At 41.7% G+C, this 19,272-nt stretch overlaps 1 protein-coding gene across 3 annotated transcripts in view; it reads right to left on the bottom strand.

The window, feature by feature from the left end:
- BLNK (B cell linker) overlaps positions 1 to 18,709 on the bottom strand; it is a 265,244-nt gene extending 246,535 nt beyond the window's left edge. For all 3 annotated transcript variants that reach the window (XM_044296228.1, XM_044296230.1, XM_044296231.1), the window contains exons 1-2: positions 18,570 to 18,709; positions 11,010 to 11,072 (exon numbers count right to left, since the gene is read on the bottom strand). In XM_044296228.1, coding sequence (XP_044152163.1) covers positions 11,010 to 11,072; positions 18,570 to 18,644 — 138 coding nt within the window. In that variant the 5' untranslated portion in view covers positions 18,645 to 18,709. The remainder of the gene's footprint in view (positions 1 to 11,009; positions 11,073 to 18,569) is intronic.
- Positions 18,710 to 19,272: the final 563 nt, after the last annotated feature.

Here is a 19,272-nt window from a genome sequence, read left to right as displayed (position 1 = left end):
AAAGTGAGGAACATAAACATGTGGAGTCACTGTGGGTAGAAATACATGGAGGCAAAAACAATAATAAAATTCTGCTAGGAGTTTATTATAAACCACCTAATATACCAAAGTCCACAGAAAATCTACTACTAAACGAGATAGACGAGGCGACAAATCATAATGAGGTGGGTATTATGGGGGACTTCAACTACCCAGATATAGACTGGGAAACTGAAACCTGTATATCTCACAAAGGAAACAGGTTCTTGGCAAAAACCAATATCCATTACCTTTCCTAACTGGTTCAGGACCCGACTAGAGGGAGGGCGATACTGGACATAGTACTAACCAAGAGACCTGACAGAACAACAGATGTGCAGGTTGGGGGGCACCTGGAAAATAGTGACCATAAAGTAATAACCTTCTAATTGTCATTCAAAAGAGCGTTTCTTCAGGGAGGAACAAAAATGCTAAACTTCAAAAAAGCTAAATTAAGCCAACTAAGAGAGGCCACAGACTTAACTAACTGGGACAAAGTCCTCAAAAATAAAAATGGGATAATTTTAAAAGCATCCTAAAATTTAATTGTGAGAGGTACATACCTTATGGAATAAAAGGTTAAGGAACAAGAAAAAAAAACAATGTTGATAAATAGAACTGTAAAGAAAGCAATAAATGACAACATTTGAATCACTAAAACTGGAGGGTAGCGAGGAAGCACTGAAAAACTATAAGGAAAAAAAATTGAATATGTAAAAAAACTAATAAAAGCAGCCAAACTGGAGACCAAGAGATTAATTGCCAAAGAGAGCAAGACTAATTTAATCAGTTTCTATGAGGAGGTAAGTTCTAGACTTGACAGCGGCAAATCAATGGATGTCGTATATCTGGACTTCTTCAAAGCATTTGACACTGTACCACATAAAAGGTTAGTATATAAAATGAGAATGCTCGGACTGGGAGAAAACGTCTGTATGTGGGTAAGTAACTGGCTCAGTGATAGAAAACAGAGTGTGGTTATTAACGGTACACACTCAGATTGGGTCACTGTCACTAGTGGGGTACCTCAGGGGTCAGTATTGGGCCCTATTCTCTTTAATATATTTATTAATGATCTTGTAGAAGGCTTTCATAGTAAAATATGCATTTTTGCAGATGATACTAAACTGTGTAAAGTAATTAACACTGAAGAGGATAGTATGCGGCTGCAGATGGATCTGGATAGACTGGAGGCTTGGGCAGAGAAGTGGCAGATGAGGTTTGACACTGACAAATGTAAAGTTATACACATGGAAAGGAATAATGCAAGTCACCCGTACATACTAAATGGTAAAACACTCGGTAACACTGACATGGAAAAGGACCTACGAATTTTAGTGAACAGCAAACTAAGCTGTAGAAACCAGTGTCAGGCAGCTGCTGCCCAGGCCAATACGATAATGGGTTGCATCAAAAGGGGCATAGATGCCCGTGATGAGAACATAGTCCTACCACTTTACAAATAACTGGTCAGACCACACATGGAGTACTGTGTACAGTTATGGGCTCCTGTGAACAAGGCAGACATAGCAGAGCTGGAGAAGGTTCAGAGGAGGGCAACTAAAGTAATAACTGGAATGGGGCAACTACAGTACCCTGAAATATTATCAAAATTAGGGTTATTCACTTAAGAAAAAAGATGACTAAAGGGGAGATCTAATTACTATGTATAAATACATCAGGGGTCAGTACAGAGATCTCTCCCATCATCTATTTATCCCCAGGACTGTGACTGTGACGAGGGGACATCCTCTGCGTCTGGAGGAAAGAAGGTTTGTACACAAACATAGAAGAGGATTCTTTACGGTAAGAGCAGTGAGACTATGGAGCTCTCTGCCTGAGGAGGTGGTGATGGGAAGTACAATAAAGGAATTCAAGAGGGGCCTGGATGTATTTCTGGAGCGTAATAATATTACAGGCTATAGCTACTAGAGAGGGGTCATTGATCCAGGGAGTTATTCTGATTGCCTGATTGTAGTCGGGAAACGATTTTTTTTCCCCCTTAAGTGGGGAAATTTGGCTTCTACCTCACATTTTGTTTTTTTTTGCCTTCCTCTGGATCAACTTGCAGGATAACAGGCCGAACTGGATGGACAGATGTCTTTTTTCAGCCTTATAAACTATGTTACTGCTTACACATCAATTTTAACTTAAAGAGGACCTTTCTCCACTCCTAATATGTCTGTTTTACAATATAATTTTATTTCCCATGCAATAACGTCTGGAGCATATTTTCATATAACTCTATTTTGTTGAGTTCCTAAGTTATTACTACTAGAAGTTTATTAATTAAACTGCCTCTGGGTGTTACCAGTGGGGTTTGTGTAGCCTGCAAAGTCTGGCATTGTCCAATGAGCGCTACCAGTGTGCAGGGACATACCACCAACTGGAAACACACGGATGCAGGCTCCTTAACCCCTTAGTGACAAAACAAATGTTTTTTTTGTTTTTTTTCTCGTCAAATTCCAAGAGCTATAACTTTTAAAAAATTCCATCAATGTAGCTATATGATGATAATTTTTTGCAGGACAAGTTGTAGTTTTTAATGGCACCATTTTGTAGTACACATAACTTATCAATTAACTTTAACTCTTTGTGGGAGGATGGGAAAAAACAGCGATACTGCTACTGAGTTTTTATGTTCTAAATTTTGTGGCATTAGTTTTTTTTTCAGCAATAAAATTATACCTTTACTGTCTGGGTCAGTGCAATTACAGTCAATGTTCTGATCACTTTTGTAATACACTGTACTGCATGTGCAGTATAGTGTATTATACTGTCAGCATACTGACAGGCATTATTAGGCTGCGCCTCTGGCATGCATCGCAGGCAGGCCTGGGAGCCTATATTAGGTCTCCCGACTGCAGTCTACAGACATTGGTATCCCACATTCTCATTGAAACCACAGGGTGTTGATGCCTGAGAAGGAGAGCCTTTTGTGTATGGAAGAAGGAGAGCCCCCTTCCTCTAAACCACTAACATTGGGTGGTCGCTATTGACTGCAGCACCTAACCTAATCGGCACGGATCGTTGCTTCTGCTGAACCAGGCAATTAAAGCAGGAGCCCGGCTATCATCTAAGAGCCATGCTCTTGCTCTGCACTGTGCAGTGCTTAGACTGGGCTGCCAAAAAAGGTGACGGCCTAGCCTACCACCGTTAGTGACCACCAATGTGCCTTTTTACAGTGGTCACTAATGGGTTAATAAACTTTTAGTAAAAACAAGTAAGGAACAGAAAAGCAGAGTAATGAAAAGATGCTCTAGAATTGTTGTTGTACAGTTCTTTCTCTCTGCTTTTGCAAACCATAGTTTTGTCTGGGTTTTTGTGTCTGAGTGCCCTGAAATAAAAACACTTCTCAGTCTATTTGTAACACGCCACCCAAGAAACGTGCTTTTGAAATACGTTCGTTTTTTTAGGCCTCGTGAAAATAGCAAAGCCATGTGCACAGAGGCTCTCCAGCGGCACTCCGAGTCCCTGCGGAAGCCTCTGTACCGCCATATGGTGCTTTCTTATGGCACTGTCTTTTAGGACAGAATACCCCCCGTAATGCAACATCTGATGGACAAGGGTGCACCTAACCTTTCCTCTGCCTGAGGCGAAAACTGAAACGGCGCCCCAACCCCCCAATGCCATTTTCTTAACCTAACCCCTTCCCTCCATCCCTACTGTTAAAGACATACTTTGAAAACATTACATACAGAGCTACAAAACATACAGGGTAATACAGCGCCAGATACTTTGCCTACTGTGCAATACTATACTGCGGAAACAGGTAATCCCCCTTCCTCTTGTCCCTACCTGGTATCGCCTCACCTGGCCTCATTTGTGGTGCATCCCTGCTGATGGAACATGCTATGGTTCCATAGAAACTCACAAAAAAAGTGTGTATTCCTCTGTATGAAATCGGATTTCACCATGCTCCATTAAAACTAACATGGACGTTTAGGAAAAATATCTCACGGCTTCTAATAATTGTAAATCCGCACAACAAAAGTCGTAAGAACATTTGCAAACGGTAAAGAAAATGAATGTAAATTGGAGTGGGATTAGTGCATACGGCACTGCTGCAGTTGCACAGATACATTGTATTTCTCCCTAGTAGCAGTTAAGAAGCGAGACGTTCTGTCAGTGTTCTTATATCATCTCCAGAAGTCATCCAGTATGTTACCAGTGCCCCATGCATTATGTATTACTTGTCACACACTTCCCAATATGCTGACAGCGGGATCTGACCTTGTTTCTTCTACTTGTAATATAATGCTTTGCAATACATAATAGTTTTAGTGCTGGAAATGAAGTGATTGGGTCACAGGAAACAACATGTTTAAACATTGATGAGTTCTTCCTGAGGTCCGGAGAGGGGATCGCTTCGTCCTGGTAAACGCTTACATTAGCTGCCTCTTTAATGCGGATAGCCCCTGCACGCCCGGGGCATGGGAACTGTTTGGAGAATGTCTGAATTGACAGACGCTGTATAAGCAGCTGCTGGATTATATACTAACCGCTGAGAAAATCTCATTCAGAAAATTGCAGAAAGAAAATAAGATAGGCAAAGGAATTCCGGATACGTACTGGTCACGGCCAATGTTGGCAAATGCAAATGTATTTCCGATGAGAGCAAAAATCATTGACATTGCATTTTACTTAAAAGCATAATCAAAAGGGTTATACAGGTGTTCAATATGGATGCACTTTTCCCAGGATAGGTCAATATCTGATCGATGGGGTCTGACTCCCGGCACTCCCACCGATCGGCCCTTTGCAGAGGTGGTGGCCTCCTCACAGCTCACCATTCGTAGCGCCGTACATTTTATAGAGGCCCAAGACCATTCACTTTAATGGGACTAACGTGCAAGTGGGCTATGTGACAATGAACGTGATGTCACTGACCTCGGAGCAGACTGCACGCTGACGAGTGCCACAGCCTCTCCAAACAGCTGATCGTCAGGAGTGCCAGGAGTCGGCCCCCCAACAATCTGATATATATATATATATATATATCTAACCTATCCTAGTTTGCATAAAAATATAATTAAAGGGGTTTTCCGGGTGTTCAATATTGATAGCCTGTTCTCGGGATAAGTCATCAATATCTGATCGGTGGGGGGCGTGATTCCTGGCACTCCCACTGATCAGCTTTTTGAAGAGGTTGTGGCCTCCTCACAGCTCGCCAAGCTCACCAAACCCCTACAATTCCCTACAATTGCCATACAGACACAGATCTGATCCTTTTTATGGCCCAGACTCGACATGCAGGAAACACCAGGAAAGGCCCTTCGCTCAGCCAATTACTGTCTATAAAGCAGGTCACCACTAGGGGTAGCAATGGGGGGATCGGTCAGGGTAGGTATGTTTTTTTAACCCTTTATGGCCTTTTTTAATGTTCCCTTGAAAACCCCTTTAAGAGTCTTTTTACGTTAGGATTATAATGATAAATGTGCCTTTGTGCCTTATGGGGTGATTGCACTCCATTTCTACTGCTTGCATAGTATCACCCCAGTAGTACTCTATGTAATATTAAGGGGATTGCCCTGCACTGTATAAAAAATGCTGTTGCTCCTGGGCTGTATTTAGTATTGCAGCTCAGTCACATCCACATGAATACCTGACCTGGCTATCTATACTCACAAGGGGCCCTACCAATAGAATGTATTCCTACAGCACTAAAATTATATGTCCTTTAAGAGGAATGTTAACACTTAGCTGCCAATTATATTATACATTTCCAGGAGGAATAACAGAGGAGTGGCACACTACATAGTTTTAAAGAAAGATACAATTCAAAGGTCTATAGGGTATGGGTTTCCAGCACAGATTCTTCAGTAGAACCAAAGTAGAGACAACAGTAAAAGCTCTCAATTTCCTTGTTGTTTATCTAATTTATACATTTGGGGGGAAAAAAGGAGCCTGCAGAATCCAGCAAAACACAAAAAAGTATATATTTTTTTTTACAATGGAACTCTATGGTGATGGATGCCACTGTATGAAACATCCCTTTAATGTATATGTTTTTGTATATGTTAAACCTAAGGCAAAACCGTAATGTGAATGCAGCCTTAGCTGGTTAATGTCAGTATTCACATGTAGTGAATACTCATTGTATATATAGCGTAATTATAGATGGCATAGCAACAATGAGTGGAACCCAGAAATGGAGAAGACACACGAGTAAAATACCACTGTGGGCGGTATGCAAAACAATACAAGGGAAAGTTCATGATGTGTGACCTGAATGCAGTATTTTAATGTGTAGGTGGCATCTAGGTCATAGGTTAGAACCATTGTGGTTGTCTGCCTCCAGGCCGGACAACCCCTTTAAGTGTATAAAATGAATCGGCATATAAATTGTGGGCAGCGCGGTGGCTCAGTGTTATCACTGGTGTCTTGCAGTGCTGGGGTCCTAGGTTTGAATCTGACCAAGGACAACATCTGCATGGGGTTTGTATGTTCGCCCCATGTTTGTGTGGGGTTCTCCGGTTTCTTCCCACACTCCAAAGACATACTGATAGGGACCTTAGATTGTGAGCCCCATTGGGGACAGCGAGTGATGATAATGTCTATGCTACACTGAACAAAAATATATAAACGCAACACTTTTGGTTTTGCTCCGTTTTTGCATGAGCTGAACTTAAAGATCTGAAACATTTTCTACATACACAAAAGACCAATTACTCTCAAATATTGTTCACAAATCTGTCTAAATCTGTGTTAGTGAGCACTTCTCCTTTGCCGAGATAATCCATCCCACCTCACAGGTGGGGCTTATCAAGGTGCTGATTAGACAGCATGAGTGTGCCTTAGACTGCCCACAATAAATGACACTTTGAAATGTGCAGTTTGATCACACAGCACAATGCCACAGATGTAGCAACTTTTGAGGGGCCGTGCAATTGGCATGCTGACTGCAGGAATGTCTACCAGAGCTGCTGCCCGTGCAAAGAATGTTAATTTCTCTACCATAAGCCTTCTCCAAAGGCGTTTCAGAGAATTTGGCAGTACATCCAACCGGCCTCACAACTGCAGACCACGTGTAACTACACGAGCCCAGGACCTCCACATCCAGCATGTTCACCTCCATGATCGTCTAAAACCAGCCACCCAGACAGCTGCAGCAACAACCTTTTTAATAACCAAAGAATTTCTGCATAAACTTTCAGAAACCGTCTCAGGGAAGCTCATCTGCATGCTCGTCGTCCTCATCGGGGTCTGGACCTGACTGCAGTTCGTCGTCTTAACTGACTTGAGTGGGAGAATGTTCACATTCGATGGCGTCTGGCACATTGGAGAGGCGTTCTGTTCACGGATGAGTCACGGTTTTCACTGTTCAGGGCAGATGGCAGACAGCGAGTGTGGCGTTGTGTGGGTGAACGGTGTGCTGATGTCAATGTTATGGATCCTGAGGCCCATTGTTGTGCCATTCATCCACGACCATCACCTCATGTTGCAGCATGATAATACACAGGACCATATTGCAAGGATCTGTACACAATTCCTAGAAGCTGAAAACATCCCAGTTCTTGCATGGCCAGCATACTCACCGGACATGTCACACATTGAGCATGTTTGGGATGCTCTGGATCTGCGTATATGACAACGTGTTCCAGTTTCTGCCAATATTTTGCAACTTCGCACAGCTATTGAAGTGAAGTGGACCAACATTCCACAGGCCACAATCAACAACCTGATCAACTATATGCGACGGAGATGTGTTGCACTGCGTGAGGCAAATGGTGGCCACACCAGATACTGATTGGTTTTCTGCCCCCCCATTAAGGCAAAACTGTGCACATTTCAGAGTGGCCTTTTTATTGTGGGCAGTCTAAGGCACACCTGTGCAATATTCATGCTGTCTAATCAGCACCTTGATATGCCACACCTGTGAGGTGGGAGGGATTATCTCGGCAAAGGAGAAGCGCTCACTAACACAGATTTAGACAGATTTGAGAATAATATTTGAGAGTAATGGGTCTTTTGTGTATGAAGAAAATGTTTCAGTTCTTTGAGTTCAGCTCATGCAAAACCAAAAGTGTTGCGTTTTATATTTTTGTTCAGTGTATATATGTGAGTAAAGTTGCGCCAACAAAGCAGTCATTTATTATGCCGTATGGCCCTGTCTAGAAATCTGCCATGGTTTAACAACCAGAGAGTTCACAGTGAGAGACTACATGTACACGTCAGGGACATCATGTCATCAAAAGACTGAAAACTTCAAACTTATTCTGAGGTATTTTAAAATGCATCAAGAGTGTGACCCTGAATTATTGAGAATTAGAGGCGCTGACTGTGTTAATGTGGGAATCCAAGGAGGCGAAACAATGAAACGGCATGCTCAATGTGAGATTAAGTGGATTTGAGTTTCACTACATTCTTTTGATCATTGATCCAATCAGACTCTATTTTATATACTTTTATCATGTTTTTGGTTTATTGTTTATCTGTTTGTTACTTATTTATGACTTTATTATTATTTATTTTTACCTAATTATTATTACTTATTTATTACTACTTAGCATTACCTAATTATTACTTATTTATTATTAATTATTTTGTGTTCTTTCATATAGAGGTTTGGATTTTGAAGGTTTGGATTATTTATATGGATGATTCAAGAGGAGGAAAAAATGGATCAAGAAGATAACTTTATCGTGCAACTTCTTTTCCTCAAGTAAATTTTTGTAGTTTTATGTATTTATTCTGCCTTTTGTCACATTTTTTAGCATCTAGTTTCAATTGTATTCTCATTTTTCCGCACAGAATATAGAACATGCAGCGATTTTCACGTAACGCAGAGATTATGCGTGAAAAACAATGCTCATGTGCACAAACCCATAGAAATGAATGGGTCAGGATTCGGTGGGGGTGCTATGGGTTCACTTCACGCATTGCACCCGTACGGAAAACTCGCTTGTGTAAAAGGGGCCTTATAGTTAGGGACAGATATCAATTTTTTCCCCCTCATTGCTTAAAAAAATGTTCTGTAATTTTAGGAAGTATTATACATTCATTGAAGATTTAGCATCATAGGGCTGACAGTGTAGCTGATGAAATTGTTCTTCCACATGCATAACTATTTATAATGTTCTAACATCTTATTATTGACCTATCATTGATGGTTACTTGTGTGTTTTGCATGGTTGGGTATAAGTGCCTGTGGCTTAAAATGCATTATATGCAACCAGTCACCTGTACTATTGTCTGAGGGGTTCCTGGACAGATTATCAAAAACCTTTCAAAACTCTGTAGCTATGGAAACATTACATGGGCAGCCTGTACAGACAGCGTGTCATGTGATATACTAATTTTATCTTATGTTATACAGTGGTGCCTGAAAGTATGTGAACCCTTCAGATTTTTCTGTATTTCTGCATGAATTTGACCTAAAACTACATCAAATTTTCACCCAAGTCCTAAAAGTAGATAAAGATAACCAAATAAAACAAATAAGTCAAACATATTAGGATTGACAATTTACTTATTGAGGAAAATGATCCAATATCACATGTCTGTGATTGGCAAAAGTATGTGAACCTTTAGGATTAGCAGGTTAAATTAGAGCCAGGCATTCTGATGACAATGGGATGACAATCCGGTGCGAGTGGTCGACCTGTTTCACCTAAAGAACTGTCTTCACAACACATTTGTGGAAATGCATCATGGCATGAACAAAGGATGTTTCAGAGGACCTCAGAAGAAGTGTTGTTGATGCTCATCAGGCTGGAAAAGGTCACTAAACCACCTCTAAAGAGTTTTAGGTCAAATGTATGCAAAAATATAGAAAACTCTGAAGGGTCGAGAAACTTTCAAGCACCACTGTATATATCCATTTTTTTAAAGGTGAGATCTGGCTACTCCTTGCATCCCCCCAGCTCAATTTTGTCACTGAACTTTCAAATAGATCATAGTCCAAAGGTGGGTGGATTGGCTGCCTGTATCACTAGTCACATTTTCTGCATCACATTTGTTATCACGTGCTGCAACTCTGCCTGTAGTGTTAGTTATAATATCCTGGCATCTATGCCAAGTTGTAAATTTTTCCTGAAATTGCGGTAAAAAACAAAACAACACCTCATCCGTTTGATCGCGGAGAGGCATTCGCGGCCATCTTGATTGAAGAAAACGCATCAATTCTCACGTGCCCTGACGTGTAATGTCACCACATCATCACGCTGGGCGGGGGCGCAGTAACGCCAACAGTGATGATGTCACTGTGCACGTCCAGCGCCAGGATGTGGTGACATTATCACATCAGTGTGCACGAGAATTGGCTCGTTTATTACAAAGTAATTCGTAACGAATCAAATATCTTTTAGAAGTTTAGCGAAGCATCCAAATCGAATTTTTTAAAACATTGCTTATCACTAGTAGTTACTGAATTATGCTCAATCCTTAGTTTCTGTTGGACAATCAGTGGTCATCCATTTATCACTTATACTCTTCATAGGTGATAAATATTGGAATGGTAGAATGACCCCTTCATATCATTCCTTAAAGGGAACCTGTCACCTGTATTTTGGGTATAGAGCTGAGGACATGGGTTGCTAGATGGCCGCTACCACATCCGCAATACCCAGTCCCCATAGCTCTGTGTGCTTTTATTCTGTAAAAAAAAACGATTTGATACATATGCAAATGAACCCGAGATGAGTCCTGTCCCTGACTCATCTCACGTACAGGACTCATCTCAGGTTAATTTGCATATGTATAGATTCGTTTTTTATACACAATGAAAGCACACAGAGCTATGGGGACTGGGTATTGCGGATGTGCTAGCGGCCATCTAGCAACCCATGTCCTCAGCTCTATACCCAAAATCCAGATGACAGGTTCCCTTTAACAAACACCTCCTTGTCTATAATAATGGGTTCTGAGAAGGATAGTACCTCACATTCAGAATTTTGGAGTCGATAGTTGATAAGTCTCTTTCTTTTGATATCATACTGAGAATCGAGTTCTGAATGAATACATCGTAGTTAGCATCTCATCAGACTTACCAAAAAGCTGTAGCCATTTAATCCCAATTTCTCCAGCACTCCTATACATTCCTGGATTCCACACTGAAATATAATCACACACAAGGATCGTCGGTCAGTCTGTGCTCCGTCTCAGAATTTGATTATGAGTATTTTTATTGTAATGACTTATTGCAAATAAAGCTTATTGCAGATAGGACCCAACTCAGAAAACCCGCATGCTGCAGTATTTTCTCCATCCAAAAAACGTAAGAGGGACTGAATTGATGCATCCTGAACGTAATGCTCTCCATTCAGAATGCATTAGGATAAAACTGATCCGTTTTTTCCGGTATTGAGCTCCTGTGACGGAACTCAATACCGGAAAACAAAAACTTGGAATTTCATTTTTTTTTTGTTATTGTTCAATTTAATTAAACCAGCATATAGGTGATTAGTACACCAATACACAGGGTAGAGCAACAATTTACCTGTGAGTGTTAACATGAAAATAAGCATCAGACCTCAATCGTCCCTTTCTGTTTATTCTATATCCATGCAGTTGGAATTTTATTTTTCTTGGGATTATTTAATTTAATTAAACCAGCATATAGGTGATCACTACACCAATAAACAGGGTAAGGCAACAATTTACCTGTGAGGGTTAACGTGATATTAAGGGCCAGGTCTTAATCGTCCATTTCCATTTATTCTATTTCCACACAGTTGGAATTTTTTTTTTTTATAGGTTCAATTTAATTAAACCAGTATATAGGTGAGGTGATCAGTACACCAATACATAGGGTAGAGCAACAATTTACCTGTGACTGTTAACATGATATTAAGGATGTTCCCTGACTGACCCCATGGATTTCTGGGCAGGCAGACTGGAACAGTGGCCCAACTGGTACTGAACACTCTCTTTCTTCTTTGGTAGTCATAGTGACACCCAAAGGGATCAAGTTGTCCTCCGCCAGTATCCAAAACATTACTTTTGTCAAAATTAACCAAGCCTGCATTGGGGAGGACATTCACACTCCTCTGGCTGAGGCCTATGAATAGATCTGGCCTTGCTGGCAGTGCCCCATCTTGCCACTGCTGTGACCTGCCAACCTTCATGTTCTGCATGGTTGCTGCCTCCATTAGGCCACCACCTCCATCGTGCCACTACCTCTATCATGCCACTTCTGCAGCCTGCCGACCATCATCTTCCGTAAGGCTGCTGCCTGTTTTCTTGACAACATGTACCACATGGCTGCTGCTGCTCCTCTTGCTGCTAATGCCCTACTGCCACTGCTATTATCACAAAGCATCTGCCATCATTAGCACAACTACTTCTACATAGAAAAGCTAGAGAAAGAGAGGTATGATACATTGAACTACTGGAAAAAGAAAGGTCCAATACATTGAAGTGCTGGAGAAAGGGCAGTCTGATAAATGGAACTACTGATGAAGAAGAGTCTGATATATTGAAGAGCTTTCAAAAGAATGGTCTGATGCATAGGTGAGCTGGAGAAAGAGTGGTCTACTAGATAACAGAGCTGGAGAAAGAGTGGTCTAATAGATAACAGAGCTGGAGAAAGAGTGGTCTAATAGATAACAGAGCTGGAGAAAGAGTGGTCTAATAGATAACAGAGCTGGAGAAAGAGTGGTCTAATAGATAACAGAGCTGGAGAAAGAGTGGTTCATGTAATGCATGGAAAGACAGAGTCTACCAGAGTGACTCAATGTACATATGTTGCAAAACTCAGACTTGCTGGAAAATGCCTGTGTTTAGGTTACATCACTGGTAAAATGAAAGAAGGCTCTCACATTTCTACATTCAATGGCTCTTAGCCGTACTTGGTTAAATCAATAGTAATGTTTGAAAATTGAGTGTTATTGCTTTGGCGGTTAGCTTGGGGCAGGTCACGAAAATGCAATAACTCAAATGTAGATATTTTTGGAGAATCTGAGTGTAGGTAAAGTGCAACAATACATAGTGATAGAGCCAAAGACCCCATGCATATAACTGTAGGTAGATCTTAGCTGCAATGGCAAGGGTCTGCTATATAGTTCCCACTCACTGCTATGGAAGAACTTTTTTCTTAATGTTTTTTTATAATGAAAATACATAATAAATGTAGTATTGCAAGCAAAATAAAAAAAAAGCATTGGTTCAAATGCAGAATACTCTGCTTCAGGGAAGCACCACGGAGGGCCTATGTGCCCATATGCAGATATATACAAGTACAAGGTCATCTGCTTCTTGCAGTTTTGAACTAATGTGCAAAGAGGTATCTCCTAGGGAAAGAGAATATCTCGCTAGCGCTACTTTCTGGAAGTGGTTCCCTCTGAGTCAGTCCGACTGTATATTTTTTTTTCCCATGGACCATTGCCAATAAGTCTCCATACCATGGAAAACTGCTAAAAAGTCTCCATACATGGCTGATCTGACACAGACAGAATCCCCCCATGCAGGACCAATACATGGGTTCCTGCTTTTCAATAGTTTAGAATAGAGCACACCCTATGGTAAGTTTGTTCCTGGTCATGACACACCATGTAAATACTTGACTCTGTAACCCTGTATGTGCCATTAGCCATTTATCTCCTTTCCTAAGGAACATAATAAGGTGACAATAATAGTAAATAATGTCAAAGTCTTCCTTATAGCCCAAGTCTTAAAGGGATGCCTCAGTGGGATGCATTTTTCTAAATAAAATCCAGAATGGGTAAATAAAATTGAAGCATTTTCCAATGTCATTAATCCCCAGCCGGACAACTCCTGCCACTTCCTCTATGTCAATATCAGATTGGTGGGGGTGTTGGAACTCCACCAGTCTGACACTGATGATCCTAAGATAGGCGATCAGTGGGGGTCCACCACCCTGCACCCCTGCCAATCAGCTGCTCGGGAGTAGCTCCAGCACCAGAAATAGTCACCAGAACTAGACACCAGAATTGTCTGCAGCGCTGCAGTAGCCACTACACAGTGGATGAAGCTATATAATTCAGGTGCTGACGCTACTGCTAAACAGTTGGCAGGCGTGTGGGATTTCGGAATAGGTCATCAATTTTTAAATCCCAGAAAACCTTTTATAGGAAAGGTCATTTACATGTGTTCGATGGATATCCCAATCCCTGGTCCCTCTGGTGAGCTGAATGAATAGTCTGTGGCACTCCAGGGAGATTCAGTTTTGTAATGTTAGGAAATTGAAATCCCTAAGATACCCTTTCTAATTAAAAGGGGTATTCCCATCTGAGACATTGATGGATTATCGCCAGGACCTGCCATCAATGTCAGATAGGTGCAGTTCCTACCTCTAGGACCTGCTCCTCTTTCCAGAATGGGGCCCCTAAAGAGCGAGGAAAGCATCCTATCCTCTGTTCTCCACTATAGGACTTCCGAAAATAGCCTTACCTACTTACCTTAAGGCCCCTTTACACTGCCCAAACATCGGGCAGATCATCGCTACCAAGCATTCGTAGGAACACTCCTTGGGGATGATCTGCCAGTATAAAGATGCCACTGGTTACCCATTCGCTCATTCATTGGGTAATTGGATCTTTCATACGGTCACCCGAATCATTGCGCTGTTTAGACAGCACAATCTGCTGCCAAACAATGATTCTGTATGTGGATGAGCGATGGCATTAGTGATCACTCCTCCCCATACTGTGGAGGAGACCACTGCATGTAAAAGCAGCGTTCTCCTTCACTGATGAGCAGGCGACTGCCGGGAAAGGCACGCTTCCCGACAATTGTCTGCTTCATCGAGCAGTGTAAAAGGGCCTTTACTTAAAGGGGTGTTATCATCTTAATGATCACTGTTAAATATGTTAATGATTTAACAGTGATCATTTTTCTAAATATATTTTATTAACAAATTCCCACCCCTTAGAAAAAAATAAACCTATACTTACCTGACTGTTGTCTTCCGTCTCTCCTGGTTACGGCCACCGCTCTTCTCAGGAATCGCGGTGGCCGCGCGTGCGCAGACGTCTTCTTTTCTTCTCCCGGCTGGCCGCGCGCTGTACTGAACGCGCAAGCAAAGTCGGCGCATGCCCCCTGGTGACTTCTTACTGGCAAGTATACTATACTGGCCAGGAAGAAGTCACCAGGGCGCATGCGCGGACTCGGCGTGCGCGTTCAGTACAGCGCGCGGCCGGCCGGGAGAAGACATGAATGAAGATGGAGCCTGCCCGCTGCCGAAACCAGGAAGTGGACGGCGCGCCGGGAGCAGGTAAGTATAAAACCGCGTCTTGAGAAAACCCCTTTAACAAAAATTCTAAAAGAAATATTTTTGACAAAAACAGGATTTAAACAATAGGTCATTTTCTGATGACACATTCCCTTTAGGTCTTTCAAGAGCACAATAGAGCTGTCATACTGTTATCCCAATTCTACACCTATCATTCTTATGGGTATTAATGGGTATTAACAATGTATATAACTCAAGTATCCAAAAAAACTGATGTGTGAATAGAGCCATTGACTTTATAGGTCAGTGCGCTAAGAGTACGGCCACACGGTCAGGTTCCTGTATACACTTTTGGAAGCCAAAATCAGGATTGAATAATAAAAAGAGAGCAAGTATACAGGACAGATACAACTCTTGGTTTCGGTCTCCAAAACTGCATCAGGAAACCTGACCGTGTGTCTGTGCCCTAAAATGGCTAAAAAGCTAAAGAATAATACATGTGAATAACCACAAAGGGTCTATTCAGATGCTAAGGTACGGTAAGAGACTGCCTCAAAACCGAAATTGAACAAATTAAAACGAGTGCGGTTCTACAGCGATTCGCCTTGGTTTTGTGATATGATTTGCTGTAGTGGAACACATTACTGGGCCATAGTCTTTAACTTGCCAATAGCATCTTCCTTTGGATTACCTATGTATATGGTAGGTCTTAGGCCGCTTTCACACGAGCGAGTTTTACACGCGGCTGCAATGCGTGACGTGAAAGCATAGCACCCGCACTGAATCTTGACCCATTTATTTCAATAGGTCTGTGTACATCAGTTCTGCGTTGCGTGAAAAACGCAGCATGTTCTATATTCTGCGTTTTTCACGCAGCCCAGGCCCCCTAGAAGTGAATGGGTCTTCAGTGAAAAACGCATTGCATCCGCAAGCCGGTGCGGATGCAATGTGTTCTTCACTGATGGTTGCTAAGGCTACTTTCACACAGCAGAGTGATCCAGCAAGCAGTTCCATCGCCCTTTCACACGGGCGAGAATTCCGTGCGGGTGCAATGCGTGAGGTGAACGCATTGCACCTGCATTGAATCCGGACCCATTCATTACTATGGGGCTGTGCACATGAGCGGTGATTTTCACACATCACTTGTGCGTTGCGTGAAAATCGCAGCAAGCTCTATATTGTGCTCTTTTAAAGCAACGCAGGCCCCTTAGAAGTGACTGGGGCTGCATGAAATTCGCAAGCATCCGCAAGCAAGTGCGGATGCGGTGTGATTTTCACGCATGGTTGCTAGGAGACGATCGGGATGGGGACCCGATCATTATTATTTTCCCTTATAACTTCTTAATACAGAATACTAAGTAAATTAGGGATGGAGGGGTAAAAAATAATATAATAACTAAACTCACCTAATCCACTTCTTCGCACAGCCCGGCTTGTCTTCTTTCTTTTTCTTTAAGGACCTGGATGGAAAAGGACCTTTGGTGATGTCAATGTGCTAATCACATGGTCTGTCACATGGTCCATCACCATGGTGATGGACCATGTGATGAGTGCAGTTGATTCACCAAAGGTCCTTTTCCTCCCAGGTCCTCAAAGAACAGGAAAGAAGACAAGCCGGGCTGCGCGAACAAGTGGATGAGGTGAGTTTAATTTCAATTTTTATTTTTTAACCCCTTCATCCCTATTTTACTTAGCATTCTGTATTAAAAATGCTATTATTTTCCCTTATAACCATGTTATAAGTGAAAATAATAAAATCTACACAACACCTATCCCAAACCCGAACTTCTGTGAAGAAGTCCGGGTTCGGGTTTGGGTACCAAACATGCAGATTTTTCTCACGTGCGTGCAAAACGCATTCAAATGCTTTGCACTCGCGCGGAAAGATAGTGCATTTTCCTGCAACGCACCCACATCTTGTCCGGCCCTCACACGCGACGCCCATGTGAAAGATGTCTAAGACTGATCAGGAATGTATTAGTGCATTCAAAATACCGGAATGCCGGACCCGTCCGTCCGGTCTGCGCATGCGCAGACCGAAAAAAAGGTGAAAGAAATGAATGCCGGATCTGTTTTGCCAGATGACAGACGGAAAGACGGATCCGGCATTTCAATGCATTTTTCTGACTGATCAGTCTTAAAAATCCCTGATCAGTCAGAAAAATGCATTGAAATGCCAGATCCGTCTTTCCGTCTGTCATCCGGCAAAACAGATCCGGCATTTATTTTTTTCATCTTTCTTTCGGTCTACGCATGTGCAGACCAGAAGGACGGGTCCGGCATTCCAGTATTATGAATGCACTAATACATTCCTATAGATAAAAATGCCAGATCCGGCATTCAGGCAAGTCTTCAGTTTTGTTCGCCGAAGATAAAACTGTAGCATGCTGCGGTATTATCTTTTGACTGATCAGTCAAAAAGACTGAACTGAAGACATCCTGATGCATCCTGAACGGATTGCTCTCCATTTAGAATGCATGGGATAAAACTGATCAGTTCTTTTCCGGCATTGAGCCCTGCCCATTCCTTTTGACGGAACTCAGTGCCGGAAAAGAAAAACACTAGTGTGAAAGTACCCATAGAGATGTTGTTTTTAAACCTTCAGTTTTTTATCACACGCGTGAAAAACGCATCAACACGCATTGCACCCGTGCGGAAAAAACTGACTGAACTTGCTTGCACAATGGTGTGAGTTTCACTGAACGCACCCTGAACGCATCCAGACCTAATCCATATTGTTCGTGTGAAAGAGGCCTTATCATTTGTGTTGACTGCTAAAAAAGGACAATTTTTTCTATTTCATTTTCAATAGTACTGTCGAAATGAATTTTCTAATGAATTTTTAGTTACAGGATGGAGTAAAGTTAACACTGATTTCTGAGTTGTGTTATCTAATCTAAGCAAACACCTTCAATTGCTTTTCAATGGCTTTTGTCTCAAGATAACGCAATGAGTTAAGAAATTTGAGTTAAGAGCCGGAGTGCTAACCCTGCTCCATCTGTAAACAAAATACCTCTTTGCTGTAACATGTAAGTCCTATCAGTTATATGAACTATGATGAAATGCAAGCAGTAATCTCTGGACCGTCCATTCGAACATTTATGCCTATCAATATAACGTCAATGCTCTCTCTTTGGATACTTGAGTTCTCTACATTGAGTTCTATGACTGTTCTATTTCCAGAAAGGTCGCTGTATGGTTTAAAGGACTAATTCATGGGCCCAGTGGATCATGAACCTAGATCTTTGGCATCATTACCTTACAAAGTTACAGCATGGTTAGTGCAGTGCTACAATGTATCAGCTCTGTTTACAATACAAAGTTCAGATCTCTCTAACGCAAGCGGCATCCGACCTTCATTCCCATAATTCTGGGCCTCTTGCAGTATGCAGTACATCTCACGCCCCACGTTCTTACCTGCTTAAAAAGATCTGCAACTTGTGAAGTTGTCCAACTTTCAAAGTCTTCCCGGAATGGGAGTTTAAAAGCCATGGTCTAATCTAGAGATTTGACGGGATTCTATTAAATACAGTAGTATGTGCTCAGCTGCTCTTAGAGATTTACTAATTCTCAAAGAGGAAGTGTCCTTAGCTGTCTAGCTGTGTGAAACACAACTTAACCCCCACGCTGCCAAAGTGCTAGCCCCAAGTCAAACATTACGCATAATGTCGAGAGAGCTCAGATTACAGAATATTTATGTTTTCAGAAACGAGTCACAATAAACTTCAAATGTTACAAGAACGTCTTGTAAAAGTCATGTTCTCCTTTGCAATCATTGACTTGCTCTAATCAATCTAAAATAAAGCCAAAGCAATTTTCCAAATAAGCTTGATTAAATATATCCTGTCATAATGTGTACACAGCTCCCATGCAGACTTATGCATTACAAACCTTTTGTAATCTGATTCTCCAGTCCTGGGTTACTCTGCTACATCTGCTACCCTACTGCATGTGAGTTTAGCAGACTCAGTGGTCTAATTGAGTGAAGTAAGAGCGCATTCTCATGGCCGTGTACGTTTTTTACGTAAAAGACGGATCCAAGGATGGCTTCCATGCTCTATCCGTTTTTTATTTTTATTGAATTGACGAGACATACAGATCTGTTTAAGAAAAATAAAAC

This window comes from Bufo gargarizans, chromosome 6, assembly GCF_014858855.1.
Source record: "Bufo gargarizans isolate SCDJY-AF-19 chromosome 6, ASM1485885v1, whole genome shotgun sequence".
NCBI lineage: Eukaryota > Metazoa > Chordata > Amphibia > Anura > Bufonidae > Bufo > Bufo gargarizans.
Note: the sequence above shows the minus strand (reverse complement) of the source record. Positions and strands in the feature narration are given on the sequence as shown.